General features: G+C 38.0%; 1 protein-coding gene across 1 annotated transcript in view; it reads left to right on the top strand.

The window, feature by feature from the left end:
• The window catches only part of LOC133532227 (netrin receptor DCC), a 190,799-nt gene that overhangs the window by 153,200 nt on the left and 17,263 nt on the right, over positions 1-20,336 (top strand). The window contains exons 2-5 of the mRNA XM_061870803.1: positions 17,218-17,404; positions 18,185-18,312; positions 19,031-19,218; positions 19,836-19,984. Of these exons, the coding sequence (XP_061726787.1) occupies positions 17,218-17,404; positions 18,185-18,312; positions 19,031-19,218; positions 19,836-19,984 (652 nt within the window). The remainder of the gene's footprint in view (positions 1-17,217; positions 17,405-18,184; positions 18,313-19,030; positions 19,219-19,835; positions 19,985-20,336) is intronic.

The following is a 20,336-nucleotide window of genomic DNA, read 5'->3' as shown; positions in this document are numbered from 1 at the left end:
AGCCAGGAAGCGACAGGTCTCCAAAGCCGTGCGCAGGTCGGCGCTAAGCAGTGGTGAAGTGAAGAAATCTCATCGTTATCGCCCGGTCTGCTGCCATACGTGCTCGCCAGAAAGCGAGTAAGGCTTACCTCGTCGGCTTGTTTAAAGTCGCCAACTTGTGCGCCATCCATTCTACACGAGTAAACCTGAATCCAGCTGCCGGTACCTTGGCGTGTGCCACATTCATCCCCTTTACCCTGTTTCCACTGAAATATTTTTTTGTTTTTAAATTTTAACAGTATTATCTAGTTCTAATTATTTCTTGTGTATTTTTGTGTTATATTTTTAATTTATCCATTTGCTAAAGTTCTGTGATCCGACATACTAAATTTTCCTAAAAATTCTAAAAGCCTCTTTTGTTGGGCTGTTTAATTAACCGGTTCAAAATTTAGGTATCATGCGCCATCGTATCAACCCTCATAGTCCATAATTATTCATCACATTAATTCATTTTTTTCTCTAAATTTTCAGCCGTATTTTTTTATTTTCCTTGCAGTTTTACCCCACCTTTCCCCTTATGCGGAAGGCAGACTTTTAGTTCTACTATTTTAAAGTGATTTTATAAATTTTGTAAATTTTAATTTTTTATACAGGGTGAAAACAAACTTTGATTTTTTTGAAAAAATGTTTTAAAAATTATACGTAATCTGCAAAAGTTCTTGTTTTACTGCAGTACTCACTTTATTGCTGTTCTTGTTTAATACTTCTTCTTCTGTCTTGGTTCTTTTCTGAATAAACTAAAAAAAATACTTCTACTGTAAAAGACTGCATTTTTTTCATGTCGCTTATATTTTTTAAGACTATTTTTATTCCTATATCCTTTTATTGCTAGCCAAAACAGAGATGGTAGTTATACTACGGTACACGGTACCCCACAAATTACTATTTAACCCTATAACATAACCTTCAAAGTACTTTCAACAGCCTTTAGGTAATTCCCGGCTTAACCTAAAGTTACAAGTGCCGCATACATATTAAAACTTTAGACCCTTTAACAAACATTTGTCTCCATTATATACCTTATTGCAACGAGTTAAAGTTTACATTTGCACTTCAATTGGCTGTGTTACAAACGGTTATTTTCGTTGTCGTTGTAAATTGGACTCTTATTTCTACAAAATAAGGTTTATATTTTTGAAAGAGTTGGATATCGTGAGTTTGCAAGTATTAAGTGGTTTAACCCTTCCCAGAGTTTTGTAATAGTACATTTTGCATAATATGTATGCTATATTAAGATAATTTGGGCCCTTGACTTGTATAATAAATTAGGAGGTTGCTATGTGAATGGCTGTGTACGAAGTGCGTGGTGGGGAAACAAAAACCGATAATCGCGATAGACGAGGAAAAAAGTGTAAAGTTGAGACTTCCACTTTTAATATTATTAATTGGCGTTTGTGTGTCTAATGTGTGGCCACCACGCGCGTACAAACAACACATACCAGTAGGTATCATACTGTGTAGGTATTTATAAATGTCCACTAGCTACCTACCCACCGAAAAGTTGTCTGGAAGAGATCGCTTTTTAGCGATAAGACCGTCTATTATTTATCTCTAATTGTGTTACAGTTTTCTTTCTGTAATTGAATTCTTGTATTAACTAACTAACTAACTACTTTGGCTCAGCGATCCAAATCGTCTTGGCCTCCGAAACGAGAGAATGCCACCTGTCCCGACCTAGCGCGGTTTCCTGCCATGAATTGGCATTCAGCCGACGCAGGTCCGCCTCCACGACATCACACCAGCGGTACCTGGGGCGCCCGATCGGTCGACGGCCGGTTGGTCGCCCCAAGTACGCTTCCTTGACTGCCCGATCCTCCCCCATTCTGAGTAGGTGACCGAGCGAAGTCTGTGGGATTTAGTTACGCCGATGATATTGGGCTCAGCCACCAACTCCTCGATCTCGGCATTTTTCCGGATCCTCCAGGAGCCATCGCAATCCAATCAACAACAATCATCATCATCAATCAATCAATCAATCAATCAATCATTTATTATTTCGTCATCATAGGTATAAAATACATTTAGTACAGGTGATAGGGTGTTTTTCATGTAGCAACTATGATGTACCTTTCCGGCGTACGACATTTTAAAACATAACTACCCAAATAAATTAATTTACAATTGAAATACATGTTACAAACAGAAAAAAAAGCAAATAAAAAAAAAAAAAAATGTCAATAAACCTTACATACTACACCTACAATTACTAATAAGAATGTACAGCCAGTTTAATATTGAATTACATTTAGGAATAATATAACAAATTCGATGTCACTATATTTATATACTACTATCACATAGAAAATCTTGAACATTATAGTAACATTTTTCCAAAAGAAATTTGCGCAACAACCTTTTAAATTTCTTCGAGCCAGTACTTTTGAAGTCAGAAGGCAGTTTATTATATAGCCTTGGGCCCATTGTCACAATACTGTTGAGCATAAGGCTAGTTTGACACGTTTCTAGATGCACACCAGGGTTTCTAGGACGCAGATTGAAATCTTGTGGTGGCTCTCTCCTTTGGAACAGATCAGGGTTAGAGTTAACAAATACGCAGCACTCATATATGTAGAGAGATGGCAATGTTAATATACTTAACGTTTTAAAAAGAGTCTGGTGACTTTCCACGCGTTGTAATCCGCATATTGCTCTTATACATCTCTTTTGCGCTAGGAATAATACATTCTTATATGTTGAGTTGCCCCAAAATATTATACCATATCTTAAGGTGGATGCAACAAAACCATGATAGGCTGTTAGTACAGTACTACGATCGGCTGTCTTCCTTAATCGATATAGAGCATAGGAAAACTTAAATATTTTTTTGCATACTTCTGTGCAGTGTGACTCCCACGACATATTATGATTTATGTGGATTCCTAAAAACTTTTGTGTTAGGGTTTTGTTAATAGTGTGTCCCTCGTATTTAATTCTTATGTCTGGAACTGTTTTCCTTTGAGTAAATTGCATGAATTTCGTTTTCTCCAAATTAATTTTTAATTTTTTTTTATTTTTTTTTTGCTGTAAACCTGTCTGTTGTGTTGCACGATGAATCTATTTACCACTCAGTATCAACTCCTATGTTTCCACAATATAACTTGAAAAATGTTTCGGCACTGTTTGTCTTCTCCGTAGTCCATTTATTGTATCTTTTCATGTAATGACTGTTTGTTACCATAATAAAATAAAATAAAAATAAAATCAATCAATCAATCACAATTCTTCATCGCAATTCTTCTATTAGTGCAATAAAAAGTATTTATATTGTATTGTTTTTTACTCACAAACGAAATACCTACCTATTTCCTATTTGTGACTCCTAGTGTATAAAGCGGAAGCCAAAACATAGCAAGAAAAACGAATCTTACACTAAAACTAAATAATTTCTACGGATATATGGAACTTTTAAATGAACTACGAGTTTGCGCATTTTGCAAGTTCAATTGGAAGATACGTGCGATGAAATCCGAAGTATTCTGCGAAGTTCGGGAAAGTTCGGGAAAGTTCGGCAAACTGCTGGAGAGCCACCGTGCAGCTCGCCGAGGTTTGATGTCTCACACCGTACTGTACAGAATCGAGTTCGTGTTTAATTCGTTCGTTGCTTTTTCGAGCATAAAATTCAATATAACCCGTACGTACAAATGTCTCTATGTATGTCATAGTGTTGTGTTCCTGCTCCTTCCCAGAGCTCAACGAGGGTGCGGAGTGTTAGGGTCGGTAACGCGCATTTAAATCCTCTGGAGTTGCAAGCGTACATAGGCCACGGAGACTGCTTACCATCAGGCGGGCCGTATGCTTGTTTGCCACCGACGTAGTATAAAAAAATGTCTGTTGTAACAGAAAGGAAGGTTTGTAATGTTTGCAAGTTGTGGAGCACTTTTCACTCAGCAGGATCAAGGGCTTGTGATTCTGGGTATAAAAAGCATAATTCTCCAAATTAAAAAAAAAAAAATATATATATATATATATATATATTATTTGGAGATATTTGGAGTTCATCTTTTCAGTAAATGGCAAAACTATTGAGCATTCTAGTCGGTGTAGGAGAAGACTCAAAGTTCTTTACTCACGGCTTGTTATCTCCGTCTACTTCGCTGACTGTACACAGTACAGTCACTCGCGAAATCTATTGTAAGCGAATTGCAACTTTGTTTTATTGATTTTGGCTGTGTATTGTATGTATTGTGAGTAAGTGATGTCGAGATCCGTCGTTGCACCAAGCTGCAAGACGTGGGTTGCGTCATTACCAAACTAAAATGGAGTTGGGCGGGACATGTTGCTAGGCAGAGTGATGGCAGGTGGACTAATGTTAACGGAATGGTGTCCGCTTTCGGATGAAAGACCCTGGAGTCCGTTGGTGCGTTGGGTGGACATTCGGAAGATTCCGGGTCACTTCTGCATGAGATTAGCTCAGGACCGGGACAAGTAGCGTACTAGAAGAGAGTGGGCGATAAAGGGCTGATATTATTACTATGTCTGTTCTATAGAAATAGACAAAGGATTGAAAGGAATATGATCTGAAGACCTGGATCTGATCCCTGATCCCTTTTAGGGATAAGTTCGCCTAACAATAAAGTGACATATATACATAAATACATGATCTAAAATGGACAAATATATATTGTAGTCGCAATTTCAACAGCTGAATTAGATGGTGCTGTACAGCTTTGTACTAATTTATGGTATTTAACTGTATTGTCTAACGTTAGTGTTTGTATGTGACACAAGTAAAGTACTCATACGCACTCACATCCAGCTAAAAACGCCTCAATGGACACCTTACAATTCTCATACAACCACTGAGAGAACCCAAAATATATTTTCGTAAAAAGTACCTACATATACTATACTTTTGTATACTTTTTGATGTTCTTGCACATGTATGATACAATTTAATATAGCTTTGTGTTTTATGTTTTGTTAGTAGTTTAGTAGTAATAGTAGCATTGGCCATAATCTCTCTGCTTTGCCTTAAGGTTGACTGGTAGTGAATGCTTTTTGGCATTAGTCCGCCTCTAGTACGCTTAGTTTATTTTTTGTGCCATAAAAATTAAATAAATATAGAAAAGCATTGAAAAAAACAGCTGCTCTTCGATATTCTACAAGCTTTCAGCGTCACCCTCGCATAATGTAGCCGCGTCGTTACACGTTGAAATATGGTGGCGATGAGGCCTTAACACGTGTTTTCATTCCCTATTTTTTGTAGGTTCATCCTTATGGGCCGTTTTGCGCACGTTCACGTTAGGGGGGATAATGGGAGATGGATAGTAGATGTAGTGTTGTTTTTACGGTTATGTGTCTGTGGGATCACTAACAAATGGACATACGAGACTTTGAGTTACTCTATACAGCTAGATATGTACATGTACAGATAAGGTCACATATTATATATGTGTATTTTGCTATCTTACTTCGATAAGCTAAGACCAGGGTGCCTAGGCAAGATACCAATCGTTTGCACCCTAACGAACGAAACGGTAATCTGATCCTGATCACACCGGCTGCGTGTGCGTAGAAGTGCGCGTGCACGTGCGTTAAAATATTGGAGCCGCGCACGCACACGTCACGCAAGCGGTGTGCCGCCTCTCATAAGAATCTGTGTATCACAACGCGCACGTAAGTTTAGGGTTAAAAATATACCTAAGTATACATATTTACCTTCGCCTGATGTTTGTTTTTACTGAACAGCTAAGGTTTAGCTTTTAATTCAAGGCAAATCTTTTATGGATTTCCTTTACAATTAGCCTTTATACGTATGTATTTACCAATTTGGAATATTTTCTTTGCTAACATGATTACATGACTAAAGCAAACAACGTAAAACAAGTTTTTTAACTATAAATCATTCATGAAATAGTCATGGAATTTTGGGCTGGGTTTACAGCTGCAGAGATATTTTAGCCCCTCCCCCCCCCCCCTGCATATAAATTTGTTCGCAGTGTGGTCAACTACTACAGCTGACAGTACGTTTGAGGCTAAACAGACGTTCATCTCGCCCTATGCGCGGCGCCAATAAGTGCCACTCCCACAACCAGGTCAATGGGCAATCCGTACGAAGTCCAGATGACATGTGCACTTCTTATTTATAGCTTTAACCCCCGATACAGAAAGAGTGGTGTTATATATAAGTTTGACCGCTAAGAGTGTGTCTTGTCTGTATATCTGTCTTCTCTCTGACACCGTAGCTTTTAAACGGGTGACACGATTAGGATGATGTTTATTTTAAATTTGAAAGCAGGTTTTCTTGCGGTGGTTTTTAGACATGTTTTTATTAAATGCGTTGGGGTTTTGTAATTTTTGTACGTTATGGGCTAACCAGACGTTCATATCGCACGATGGCTTGAGGCGGCCTGAATGAGTGCCCACTCCGGCAACCAGGTCAATTGGCAATCCATACGAAGTCCGAATGACACAGATTTTTGAGATCTGTTTTTCTGGACCTCACTCTACAGTGGCGCCAACTGGTGAGCACAAAAAGGGTAGCCCTCATTAAGGTAACTACTGGGCCATCTATACGGAAGTCCAGATGACCTGTGCTCTTCCTATTTATAGCTTTTCGGTCGACCAAGTTCCAGGCTTAAACCGTCCGTATTGGCTTACAATAGAATACAAATACTTTTTATTGCACACCTCAACACAGAAAACAATACATTGAAAACAGCAACTCAAGCGGCAATCAACAGGCGGTGTTATCGCTAAAAAGCGATGGTTTTAGGAATGGAAATTGCTATACTTGATGTGAAGAATACATATATGTATATATAGAAATACAAATACTTTATTAATAACGCCAAGGTATAGGTTAGAGGTATATAAGTTGGAAAAGTTGGGGAAAGCTCCTCAAAGTTTGGTAATCAAGTCAAAGTATGCCCTTGTCAAGTTTAGAGGTGTATTTTCGCGGTTGCATATTATAATTAAATGATAAAATGGTAAAGAGTAATCTAACTTAATTTAGTATTGACTGAGTGAACTTTGAAATATACGCCCAGTGTCCCAGAGGCACTTAACTAGATAGCCTCGATTTGTCCATGGGAAACATATTCGTAAAAAAAGAAAAAAAACTATAAAGTACGTCCAACACATAAAGTGTCAACACCTACTACACCGTGTGCCCCTCCTCTCCGACAATTAAATAAACGACACATTTTTATAATAATGATGAATGATTCATAAAACTTAGCACACTTGTTAAATTTTGTCCCTTTTTAACAAACACAAATGTCTTAATGGCGGATAAGGACAAGCGATTATTGAGGGATTGTTGGCTTGACATGAATAACGGCAGATATCTTTAAAATGTCTACTAAACTGTGTTTTATGCAACCATCCTGCTTCTGTACCAATTTTATATTAAAATGACAAGTCGTATAAATAAATTAGGGCAGTCAAACTGTGAATGAGTGGGACATGAAGAACATGCAAATCGTATTCATAATGGCGCATCTCCTTGAATACAGCTTGCTAAATTGGGTCAGTGACTAATACAATACAAATCCTCTTTATTGCACAACCTCAGAACAAATGTACATGGAAACACATACATATAATACATGAAGATAGAGGTAAACAACAGACTAATTTAAGTACATAATTATTCACCGTTTAAATTTTAATCGTCAAATTATTATTGTTTCCTAAAATGTTAAAAGAATGCACGTGAAATTCCCCGTAAAAGTCTATCAAGTTGAGCACATATAAGTATAGTGCACCTTATATACACCGTGCTCCAGCAATTGGGCCAGTTCAATATTTTTAATTCGAATAATACAGTCCATATTAGTGTCAATGACTTATTTTTATAATTATATTGTAATCTTTATAATATAAATTAAGCGGTATAAGAAGCGGTGGTGGTCGAGTGGATATGACGTCCAACTTTCCATCCGGAGGTCGCGGGTTCAAATCCTGGCTCGTACCAATGAGTTTTTCGGAACTTATGTACGAAATATCATTTGATATTTACCACTAGCTTTTCGGTGAAGGAAAACATCGTGAGGAAACCTGCATACATCTGCGAAGAAATTCAAAGGTGTATGTGAAGTCCCCAATCCGCATTGGGCTAGCGTGGGGACTATAGCCCCAGCCCTCTCGCGCATGAGAGGAGGCCTGTGCCCAGCAGTGGGACGTATATAGGCTGAGTTATTATATTATTTATATAATATAAATTAAACTGTGTTGTAGGTATACAGTTCTTGGCCAATTTACTGCTCAATAATCCTGCTTATTTTGCCTAAAATACTTAACAAAAAAAGCAGGATCTCTTAGACAAATTCAAGCAATGGAACTGTCACTTTAAATAGGTAAGCTGCAGAGATAATTGACCCCCCTTGCATAGAAATTATCACCATATCGCATCGCATATCGCCAGCAATATGATGAGATGAGGCCATTTTGTGAAACTTTATTGTTGTCTTTTATCTAAGAGTATAGCTATTGACTGTTTGTGTGTAACTATTTCTGTTTCAAATGTATTGCATACAAATTTGAAATATTAAACACAGAAGGGTTAACTATCTCTGTTGCTGACTGCAACTAGGACTTAAAAACAAGGTTTTAAAAGTAATATTCAAAACGTATCCTTAAAAGTCCACCTCGCTGAGTGTGTGCGCCGACACCTACTTGTACACCGTGCAGCAATTAGGTCAATGGCTAATCCGGACGGAAACGGAAGCTGGTCGAGATGACATGTGCAGCTTCGGATGTGTTACACATGGTTCCCGAGCACGGGCGAGTTGATGATTAATCCTGAAACGAAGGTTGGGTTATTCCCAGGAATCGAAAGCAAACTAATATTTTTTTGCATCATAAATAATATTTTTTTATCAATACAGGGTGTGTTACGCAAAATACGTCGACAAATACTTTTTTACTGCTGCGTTAAGGCAAAGGAGAATATTTTGAAGATAATTTGTTTTTTTAGGTAACTGCAATAACTACATGTTTGTTATTTTTGAAAAGCGTTTATACGAAAAAAAAACGATAAAAGAGATAAAGAGACAGATTTATTTGTCAACAACGTTAACGTATTTTTGTGCCACCTGTAGCCTTACCACGAGATGCACTGACCTGACGCTGACATATTCCTTAGCGTGTGCGCAACTAACTTCCTATGCATCTCGCTGTATGGCATATTAGTGCGAGCGAGATGTATAGAAAGTAAGCTACGCAGACGTTAGCGAATGTGTCAGTGTCAAGCTCGCGGTAGCCGTACTGTATTTGTCTCGAGAGCTCGACGTGACGGCGCACGCACCAGCAATAACATTGCAACGAGTGTACCTACTTCTCATTCAGAGCTTTTAGTATTCACAGCAATTGGAGATGGGATTTTCGACGCAAAAAATGTAGAATGTTAGAAAAGAAGAGCTTTTGCACAAGTTAAGTCTACGTTTTCAGTTTTTAGTGCGTAAAGGCACTTCAGCCAACTTTAGAACAAGAATGTTCCCAATTCAAACTTTGTAGGGGTATATGTGGCTGGAAATGAATAAGGAACTGCAAAAACATTAAAAAAAAACAGATAAACTACTTACTTATACTTAGGGCTTGAAATATCATCTCTATGTTACATGATAAAACATACCTACCTATGCAATTATATAAATGTCTCATCCGGGCATTGCCTGCCTCTTCTTACTTAAACGGCCTCGCTTACTTAAGCAAAGCTTATTGGCCATTGTAGTATTATATTGAATACGAGACGGCACCGATTATTTGAAATCTAAGTACCCAACCGAGAATCGAAACTAATTGTTATCTACGGGCAGTGTGTGGGTTGTATGTTAGAAATATTCTCTATGAACTATAATATTATCGGAAGGGTCCTCTTAACTTGTATGACTATCGGAGACGTGTTGTAGAAGTGGTCTTCGAATAGGGAAGTGTTTTCGAGATGTGGTCATCAAATAGGTAAATTATCATCGTTCAGAACATTCTGTTGTGCTCAAAAGTGCCTACATCCATAATCAAAATTAGAAATAGTAAATTGACACCGTTTGGAAAATAATTTCTGATTCAGGCATAGTTATGTGCCAAAAATATATGTGCGAATTTAAATTCTCGAAAATACATTCAATTCTTTCACAATTGCATGTATTTTCCAATGGCGCCGAGCTAAAAACCTATTCCTCTAATTAATTCGTGCACTACCTGTTATAAAAACTTACTGTTCATTACATCCTGCTCTAAGGTTACCTGGAAGAAATCGCTTACAGCGATAAGACCGCCTGTTGATACCTTTTTTATATTGTACATCTGTTATTAAATTTTGTTTTTCTTTTAGGGTGCAATTAGTAACCTGTATTTACTTACTTAAAAAAAAGAAGAATTGGATAGGTTTACTTTATATCATAACGCAGTAATCAAAGTACTATACACGCCTGTAACATCAGTTTATTTTAACTAATTTCAGTTACCGCATTTAACCTTTACCCTTAGCCACACGCTACGTATGTGAGCTAACTAGGCTAAAAGCCGGCAGCTTTAGAGTGCTAAAAGCAAGCTAGCCCAACCTAACTTAACTTTAGAGCATGCTCGAGCTAACTGCATCACCCTGTAGCTTGAATAATTTGATCATTCCTTTACCGTATGCGGCTTGATACATTTAATATAGCATTAACATGCACGTTCTTTATACAGTGTGTATTTATGACATAACTCAAACTAGACGTAGGTTTTAGTGCAATAAAACGATTCAAAGGATTTTTTTATTTAGTCTTGACTACCGGAGCATAATTTTTTTTTTCGAGCGGCAATGTATTTCGTACATCATGGTCAGTTGACAGTTGTGACGTTGCGTCATTAAATGCTACGTTTTGAGTTAAAACAAAGTAGCGATACATTGCTAGCAAAAATAAAAGTCATCTGTTTTTTATAAAACCTATTAAAATGTGTTTATTAAAGCCTAAACTAATTAACTGCCCTTGGTTATGCTGTCGTATCAAAAATATACAGTCTGTATATAAAACAGGAAAATTAAACGTATCCCAGGGATCTTTTCTCGTTAAGTAACTTTTTAAACATTTAAAGGTAATACATATGTAAAATGTAAATCCGTGTAGCCATCCGAGGGCCACAGGATTAAATACTACTAAACATCTAAAATTGGCAAAAACTCACACAATGTCCTTTTGTGATCCTTTCAAGCGCACAAAGTTTACGTATTTCCGAAATAGCACGTTCATAACTGTTCCCAACACAATACGAAATCACAAACACGTAAAATTTAATCTCCCGTGTCGCGGGACGTGATCAAAACAAATTTTCGCCGTCGCATTTAACAATGATTTACAATTGCCAAATATGTAATAAATATCTGAATACGACTCTATAATTAATGCCGTAGAGTGCATTTTCGAACATTTTTGGGCATTGGACTGTAAAATATTGAAGCTCTTCATTTTAAAAGTGACCTTCCTGACTGTTCGTAATTCGATTCGTAATAAGATAATAAACATATTTCTATGGTTACGTCATGAAAGGAAAACATAAATATGTGATAAATTCAGATATACAATTAGCAAAACAAAACACATTATACTCTGGCGAAGCCCACTTTGTCAGAAGAAAAAAGCTCGAAATTCAAATTTTCTACTGACAGAAATGGCTTGCCAAACTACATATAGCACGTCCCTTAGAGTTTTCAGAGTGTCGCCAAAATAATAAACTTTACAAAATTTCTCATACTTATACTATAGATTTAATGGATAAACGCGATGCTTTCAATTTAAAACATAGTGTTTGACGCTTCGGGCCGGACCCGTTTATACTTGTTACCGTCTCGGTGTGGACCACTCGGTTTTGCTCATTACAGTCCCTCTACTCGTCGGCAAATATTTACGTACATACGTCCAAAAAACATTATCAATTTCAATCAAATGCCTTTAGCTTCATAAGATTCACTTTCCCCTGCATTTCCTGTTTGCCTGTTGTTCATTTGAACATCTGTCGCGTGTCCCTTATTTGAGTTGTCCTACTCTGTTTTTTTCCTCTACGCCTGTGACCCAAGTTCATATACACAATGCGTTATAAATGCTCAGAATTATACTGGTTTTTGAACTGCTCGGTTGATTTTCAACATAATAAGACCCGTAGACTAGTAACATATCTATGTGATCGGAGATCGCCTTATACTGGTCAAAAATAGTCTGTTGGTTCAGTGATTTTGTCTTGTTTACTTTGCTCTTCTCAAATACAAATGTCTGATGATTTTGGGGGGTTCGGTGGCGTGTCATTTGGACTGTTAATACGTTTGTTAACTAACAATGACGGATGATAATGGTGATTGAGCATATGCTGTGATTTGTTTTATAAATAAAAAATACAAATACGTATGCTGTTCGTATTGATGCTTCGTAGCAACGTAGTTTGTATTTGAACATGTATTATGTGAGCAACTGCGGTAGAGTCCGCCTGCTAACGTTGCAACGTCTTGAAGAGAATAAAGTGAAGCAGTGTGGTGCAATTAGTCGTGTTATTATAAATGTCATTGTGACGTCTACGGGACTTCTACTTCTAGCGCCATCTTGATAGTAACGCCTCGTTATTAATTCCTTTGTTTTTAGGGTTCCGTACCGCGAAATGAAAAACGGAATCCTTATAGGATCACTTTGTTGTCTGTCCGTCCTTCTGTCTGTCTGTCAATACCCTTTTTCTCAGGAACGCGTGGAGATATCAAGCTGGAATTTATATCAAATACTCAAGTCTACTGTCCCTTGGAGCTGTGAAACAAAATCAAACTTCTAAGCCATCGCAATCAAAAGATACAGCCGTTTATGCCGCAATTTTCCGCAAATTTTCGACACTCGCAAGAGACTCAAAACCTACAGGGTACTTCCCGTAAACTCAGAATCTTGAAATTTGGTACGAAGCAACGTCTTATAGCACAGATAAAGGAAAAATTGCGAAAACCATAAATTGTTAGTTACATCATATAATAATATATACCTACAGGTTTGTACGGAACCCTCGGTGCGCGAGTCCGACTCGCACTTGGCCGGTTTTTTTAAATCGTTATTTTTGTTTAAAGTGTAATATCGATAGCTTGTTATACAGTAAACTAATGTGGTAGTGTGCAGTGAATGGGGAATTAATCCTAAAATTCGTTTAACCACCATTTGGAGTCAACGGCCGGTAGTCCACGTGCTGAAAGTAAAGTCCAGCTATAGCTTAACAAGAGCTAATAAAATCATCGTAAACTGTCTTGTAGTATACGTATAATTTTAGTCGTATTTAAAGCTCCTAATACCTTGATACTGTCGAAATAGTCCCACTGGACTGAAGCCATAATTTAAAAAGGATGATGATGATGATCACATCTACACTACTACTCTACACATGGGCAGCTGGGTCCGACTCTAGCCTAGTTCTTTACTTATAATGTGTGTATTAAGTATACTTTGTAGTTAAGTTTAGTATTAGTAATTTTATTTTTTAAGTAGCCAATTAACATAGTATTTTATAAATATTGTGAAACAATTCAGAAATGATATGTTATGTTAAAATAACAGTTTAATTTTATAGAATGTTCCATGGACATTGAGCATATCGAAAGACACGTGGGTATATAACATTACTTATAATGCTTACACAAAGACTGCACATTTTCAATTCTCGATAGATCAGCATCTGTCCTACAATCTCACATCAACACATTTTGAACCTTACAGCTATATAATAAAACTGAATTTCGCATGCATATTCAGACCGGCGTGTGCGCATGCGGGCGGACGCGACGCTGATTTATTGCGCTATAATTGTTCGTTCGATTTACTATTGACTTTGTGATTGAAATGGGGTGAAGTTTGACCACTCGACATAGTGTGACCACTTCTATGGAACATGCTTCACATGCGTAAGTGGACCCATTCATTGTATAGGTTTGATACTTTGACGAATTGAACTGAATTGACGTTTTGGACGCAGCTGTCCCATAGATTACTGTGAAATTTTAATAATTTTGACTGAACTATATTACTTGAATATGGAATATTTATCTGTCGGTTTATCAAGTGGTTTTTTATTTGTATTATAGAATGGAATAGTGCACGTGCTTATACCGATTCAAATTACCTCCATCCGTAGATTTACAATACAATACAATACTAATACTCTTTATTGCACACCTCAATACAGAAACAATACAATTAATACAACACATAAAGAACACACAACACAAACAAGACATATAAGAGATTTAGTAACTTTATCAGAAAAATAACAAGACTATAGAGTAGGTACGGATCAGTTAACATTTATGCAGGCAGGCTATAATACAACTTTGCAAGTAACGTGTTCTGTCGTCCATTTAGAACTCTATTTCTACCAGCTTTTCTAATGCTTAGACAGTAAGGCACATTTCCTACAGCTCATGAAAACAACTAAACCAAATTAACCCAGCTGCACTAGAATATATATCCACGCACCTCCACGGTCACGCGGAAACCATTTTCTTAACGGAAATGAGTGAAAGAAAGAAGAGGACCATTCGTAAGTTTCCACAGTTCAGTCAGAGTAAACAGGAACTGCAGGGAGGAAGTCATAAATACCAGTGAGCGATTTAAAGAAGCAGCCGCAAAAGTCGTTTTAAGTTATATTATAATATTAGCAAAGTCCAGACTAAAAGCTATGGAGCTCGGAAAAAGATATACGCATCTAGGATCGTCTAAACTAAAAAAGATGTGTCGGTCGCCTCAGCCCGGATTCGTACCGTTCTAGCGTGAGACTTTATAGATGAAAGTGTATCTTTTGATCTTTTCTACACCTCTACATCCTTGTTACTAGCAAAGGGTTTTAAAAATAATTCCGTTAAATACAGTTTAGTTCGAAATGACTAATAATTTCGTAGATATCTCTTTAAAAACAACATATTTTTAAAAGTTTATACGCCGCGTAGAAAAATTCCCTCTAGATAAACAAATCGACGCTAAAGCCTGCTCTCAAAACCTTAAAAAACCTTCCATTAATCTGATCAAGAGTTTTTACAAGGATTCTTTGATTGCATTGTTGTAAACCCTACCAATAATCTCGAACGTAACTGCCGCTCGTCAAACGAAACTTACACGAAAATCAACTCTATTCCGACTGCTCAAGGATCGTGATTATATTTTAGAAACGCATTTTTTATTTTGGTGTAGGTGCGAATACAATTTTAATTTTGCTTTTGTGTATTTATGTGTTATCCGAATTTGAAACCTATGTCATTGCAATAGGATATTCAGGTGTTTTTAGCGTCGGTAAAGTAAATTTATGCACCGGTGGGCTATGGATGACACTCAAGGATTTAATAAAGGATGTTTTCGTGATTAGGACGTATTGTTGATGTCGTGGGTTTGAGTCCCGAGTGCTCTTCAGGCGCAATAAAAATACTTTCTTTACCTTTTTTAAACTTAATTTTAGGGGTTTTAAAATGGATTATTCTGGATGATTGAAACCTTTTAAGTTAAGATCACAAGATCGTAAACTTGAAACCGCTTAAGACCAGGCCCCTGTTTCACCACGGTGACAGGTGCGACAATTGTAGAAAACAATTATAACGACTAAACATAGGGAAACATGTATCAAATAATTCAATAGCAATAAGTAAAATTATTTAATCTTAAATATTTAGTTCTAGTAATTTTAGTAACAATAATAATCTAAGTATTTCCCATACGCTTAAAAACTTCAATGGGTATTAAAGATCCATCAACGACTCCACCAATTCTTGGAATATTTGCAATTTCTCTAAATAAATGCGGGATAGCGTTGGAATTCTCCGGCCATCGTACTTCTCTCCCTAACTCTTTTTATACACCGATGAATGGTAGCCTTTGATACTCCATGATTATCTCCGCTAACGTGATATTGAGAACCCGACCAATGCAGTGTACAAAGAATTTGTTGGCAAGGCGTTAAAGCTTAGTTTTCTGTCGCTGGATGTTCAATACGTGCACCGATTCTATTTAATAAATATTCTACACTGATTTTACTAACACGAAATTTTTCCTTAAATGAAAAATCCGTGAGATAAAAGAAAAATTGATTCTTTCTTTAAATCTTCTTCTATATGCGAAATCATCAAGATCACTGTTACTATCACTAGCGTTACTACTACTCGCATAGAGAGCCATTTTGAACTACGCGTATGTCAATTGTCACGCAACTCGACACAGCTTCAACCACATGTCAAGATTCACCGATAATTCTACAAATATGTCGAGTAGAAAAAGTAATTCTTGTTTCACAACATAATTGTAATACATACAATTGTAGCAAAATGCCTGTCATGTTTGTAAGCATTTCTATAGAAAATATTTTATAAAATTGTAATGTCACCTGTCGCTTGACAATTGTCGCTCGACATATGTGACTGACAATTGTAGCCGTGGTGAAATATGGGCCAGGAGTATTTTAAGAACCTTTTGAGAAGAACTGACGTAATACCGACAGAGTAAATATTTAAGTTTTAAACAGAGGGCGATTCTAATTTAACTTTGGTGATTGGCTTGTATCTCACGCACGACTTTCACGTCATTTCATATGCACCAATCAGAGTGAGCGATCTTCAAAATAAGATCAAAACCGTAATCATTTTAACACTTTTCCTGCCTACTTGTGCTTCTAGCAGTACCAGTTGACGCCTGTACTCTGTATGAAACTGTCTTGATCATTTTATTTCTGGAATAATTATCATGTCAGGATACGCTCACGATCCGGCCGGCCGGTACAGTTTAAAAATAAATATTACAGCTATGATAACCTTCACACCTCTCTTTAATCCCATATAGAACTGTATTCGGGTCGGCTGAAAATTTCTTGTCATTCCTACTATCCTGATTCCCTGAAACCCTACACTCCAGTCCTATTTACTGGTTGCTCCGGTGTCTCGGGCAGGCTGGCTACGGAGGGGTGGCAGGAGTTGTTGCGTAATGGGCCGGTGTGCGAGCGTACTTTGCGTTTGAGGCCGGTGTGATGTGACGCTGACATAATCCACCCACTCGCTGCCGCTTAGGTTAAATCAGCAGAGTCGTGCTATTTTGTATCAACATCGCCTCCCGCTTGTAGTCTCCCCTCCCTGCTGCTGCTGCTGCATGCTGCAGGATCTGCTGGCTGGAGTTACCCCAAGTATCAGTATCTTTGATCCCATATAGAACTGAGCCTTCACACCTCTTCAAATTAACTAATACTACTTTTCTATTTTTCCAGGTATCGACGAGCTAGTCCCAGATGAAGGAGTCCGGTTGACATCAGAACCGCACGATGCAGTGGTAGAAGAGGGGGATTCTGTCCTACTGAGCTGTGCTGCAGCCAGGGGGGCTAGGATACACTGGAGACACCGAGCCGATGGTCCACCTAGACGGGATGATGCATTGTCCAGCGAGGATAAATACAGGTTAGTTAGATATCAGTAGAAGAGGGGGATTCTGTGACCCTGGCTGCTGCAAGAGGGCCTAAGATACACTGGAGACACCGAGCTGATGGTCCACCGAGAAGGGATGACACATTATCCAGTGAGGATAAGAACGGTTAGTCAGATTTGAGGAGTAGAAATCAGAACTACACAACGCAGTAGTATATAAAAGTCACCATTTCTAACTTATTACTTATTGCACCGATTGAGTTGTTAGTCAGACAATATATTAGGAATAACAATATAACAATAAAATAGTACATTACGATACAAGTGCGAAAAATAGGAAATTCGAAACGAGTGGCGATAAATTAAAACACGACCGAAGGGAGTGTTTTAAATCGACACGAGTTGCGAATTACCTATTCGCACATGTATCGTACAACGTTTTACAGTACATATGGCCCTTTAAATGTTCGACACAGTAACATAATATGCTACTTCTCGCACTAGTGCTATAAAGTAGCCCCATATGTACTGTAAAAAATATTTTTTTGTTAATAAATATTTCGCGTCAATCTTACACAGAGTCCCTAACTAAGCAAAGCTTTTACTACGAGATAATGATATACATACGTATATAGATAAAACGTATATAGAAAACACCCATGACTCAGGAACAAATATTAATAATTCATCACACAAATAAATACCCTTACCGGGATTCGAACCTTGGATCTTTGGCTTCATAGGCAAGGTCACTACCCACTAGGACAGACCGATCATCAACCTTACCGTACCTTATTCTCTTTCTCATTTCAGAAAACAGCTGGCGAACGGTTCTCTAATGATAGAGAGCATGTCTGCGACGCTGGCGGGGCATTACCAGTGTGTGGCCACGGGGAGCGCGGGCAGCGTGGTGTCGAGGGTCGCCCTGTTGTATTTAGCGGGTGAGTTTCATTTTCTATTGAAAGCCCTTTTTAGATTTCTCTTTGCAAGTGCAATGGTTCTGTGCAAGGAAGGAGCGTTGCGTAAGCGACATTTGTACAATTTTTTTTACTTTCCTAACCTAGTACTCTTTTGGCTTGTCTTTTTATTGGGTATTATTAGTATCATCTTAAAGCCGCTTTTGTTTTTCATAAAACTATACCCTACTTTGATTATAACACGTAAGTTGACAAACAAATTCGGCATTAAAGTAATCGTTACGTAAGCGACTCGTACTCATAATTACGCCAATACTTTGAGCTATACAATTAGGCATTGCTTAAATAATTTATTTTGTTAAACAGACTAGAACTACTGTATTCGTGGAATGCTTGTAAATCATTCTTATTAAAAACAAAATTATTAATTAGTACACAAACAAATCCAATGTCCATTTGATATCGCACATAACAACTTGCAAATGGATTAAAGTCGGACATGGTATTTTCAATGGCAAAGTGTGGCCATGTCATCAGCAATGTCAAATGTCTATGAAAATATGACGTTTATAATGACAGTCCTTCACTTTTCTGTATAAGTCGTTGTAAGTTAGCTTAGAGGCATATGTAGTCTTAGGTATATGTAGTCTTAGTATCGATTTCATGAAACGAAACTATCTGTGATCCTTGGCGAACTTGATCTGTTTTCCAAGACTAATTCGATCAATTTCTTATATTTCAGAAGTCCCACCACTCATACCAGGCCCCCGTAGTATCCTAGGCACAGTAGGAGCTCCAGCACTCCTCCCCTGTGGTGTCTCCTCCCCTCCAAGAGTAGCTGTGAGACTGCAAGGACCAGCAGCATTACCAGAAAGGAAGGTTTACTCCGCAGCCAGATTACACAGTCCGCCACCAGTTCTCAAGCTTAACGTAAGTATTTTATCGTTTTAAGGGCACATATCGTAATCATGCCAGGCCTTCGCAGTGTCTTAGGCATAGGAAGAGCTCCAGCACTCCTCCCTGTGGTGTCTCTGCCCCTCCAAGAGTAGCTGTGAGACTGCAAGGACCGGCAGCGCTGCCTGAGAGGAAGGTGTACTCTGCCGCCAGATTACGCAGTCCGCCGCCAGATGTAAGTTTAGCATGTTCTTCTCCCAAGCAGGTCTTAAACAGATTTGATGTAGGCTGTGTGGTTAGCTTGTCATAGAAATAACTGCCTGTTACGTCGCCAATCGAGTGAATACTGCATCTTCCGCCTGATTTTCACAGTATTAATCAAAAAGAGGAGCATATATCTGGAGATATACTGTAGGGGTAAATAGATCCTCAGTTAATGATAATGAGCGACGCTTGAAATGTTTTGTAACGCTAAATAACAATACGATTGCATTTTGTTATAAATATTTTTAAACTTTTCTTGATCTTTCAAAGATGGATCACAAAGATTCAATGTCAGTATCAAGAAAAGTGCGATCCATCTTTGAAAGATGGATTTTGATTCTAGTTAAACCCGAAAAGGCAGCATTCAAATGTATACCATTTCCTTACAGGTAACTTGGCTGAAGAACGGCTCACCAGTAAGATTGGAAGCAGCGCGGGTGTCAGTGACCCCCAGCGGAGCGTTAGAACTAGATCCACTGCGACCGCATGATGCAGCGAACTATCGGTGTCGGGTAGCTCTATCACCACATAAACATAGGTAAGATGCCAACTAAGATTAGGGTAGTGTTCGATGCAACCAGTTCGATATCATCAACGACAGTGGAGCGTTAGAGCTTGTCCTCAGACCTCATGATGCAGCCAGCATTAGGTGTCGGGTAGCATTATCACCGCATACACAAAAGTAAGATGCTCCTACAGCCAAGGTTATTTGTGACCTCTAGTAGTAATGCGTGGTAAGGTTAAAACTAGATTCACTGCGAACTTAAGTCATGACGCAGCTAGCTATCAATGTCGGGTGTCTTTATCACCATATAAGCATAGGTAAGATACTCGTACAACTAAGATGAGGGTGAGGATAGTGTTCGATGCAACCGGTTAAGACTATTTGT

Source organism: Cydia pomonella, chromosome 26 (genome assembly GCF_033807575.1).
Source record: "Cydia pomonella isolate Wapato2018A chromosome 26, ilCydPomo1, whole genome shotgun sequence".
Classification (NCBI taxonomy): domain Eukaryota; kingdom Metazoa; phylum Arthropoda; class Insecta; order Lepidoptera; family Tortricidae; genus Cydia; species Cydia pomonella.
The sequence above is the reverse complement of the archived record's forward strand: the minus strand, read 5'-3'. Positions and strand labels throughout refer to the sequence as shown.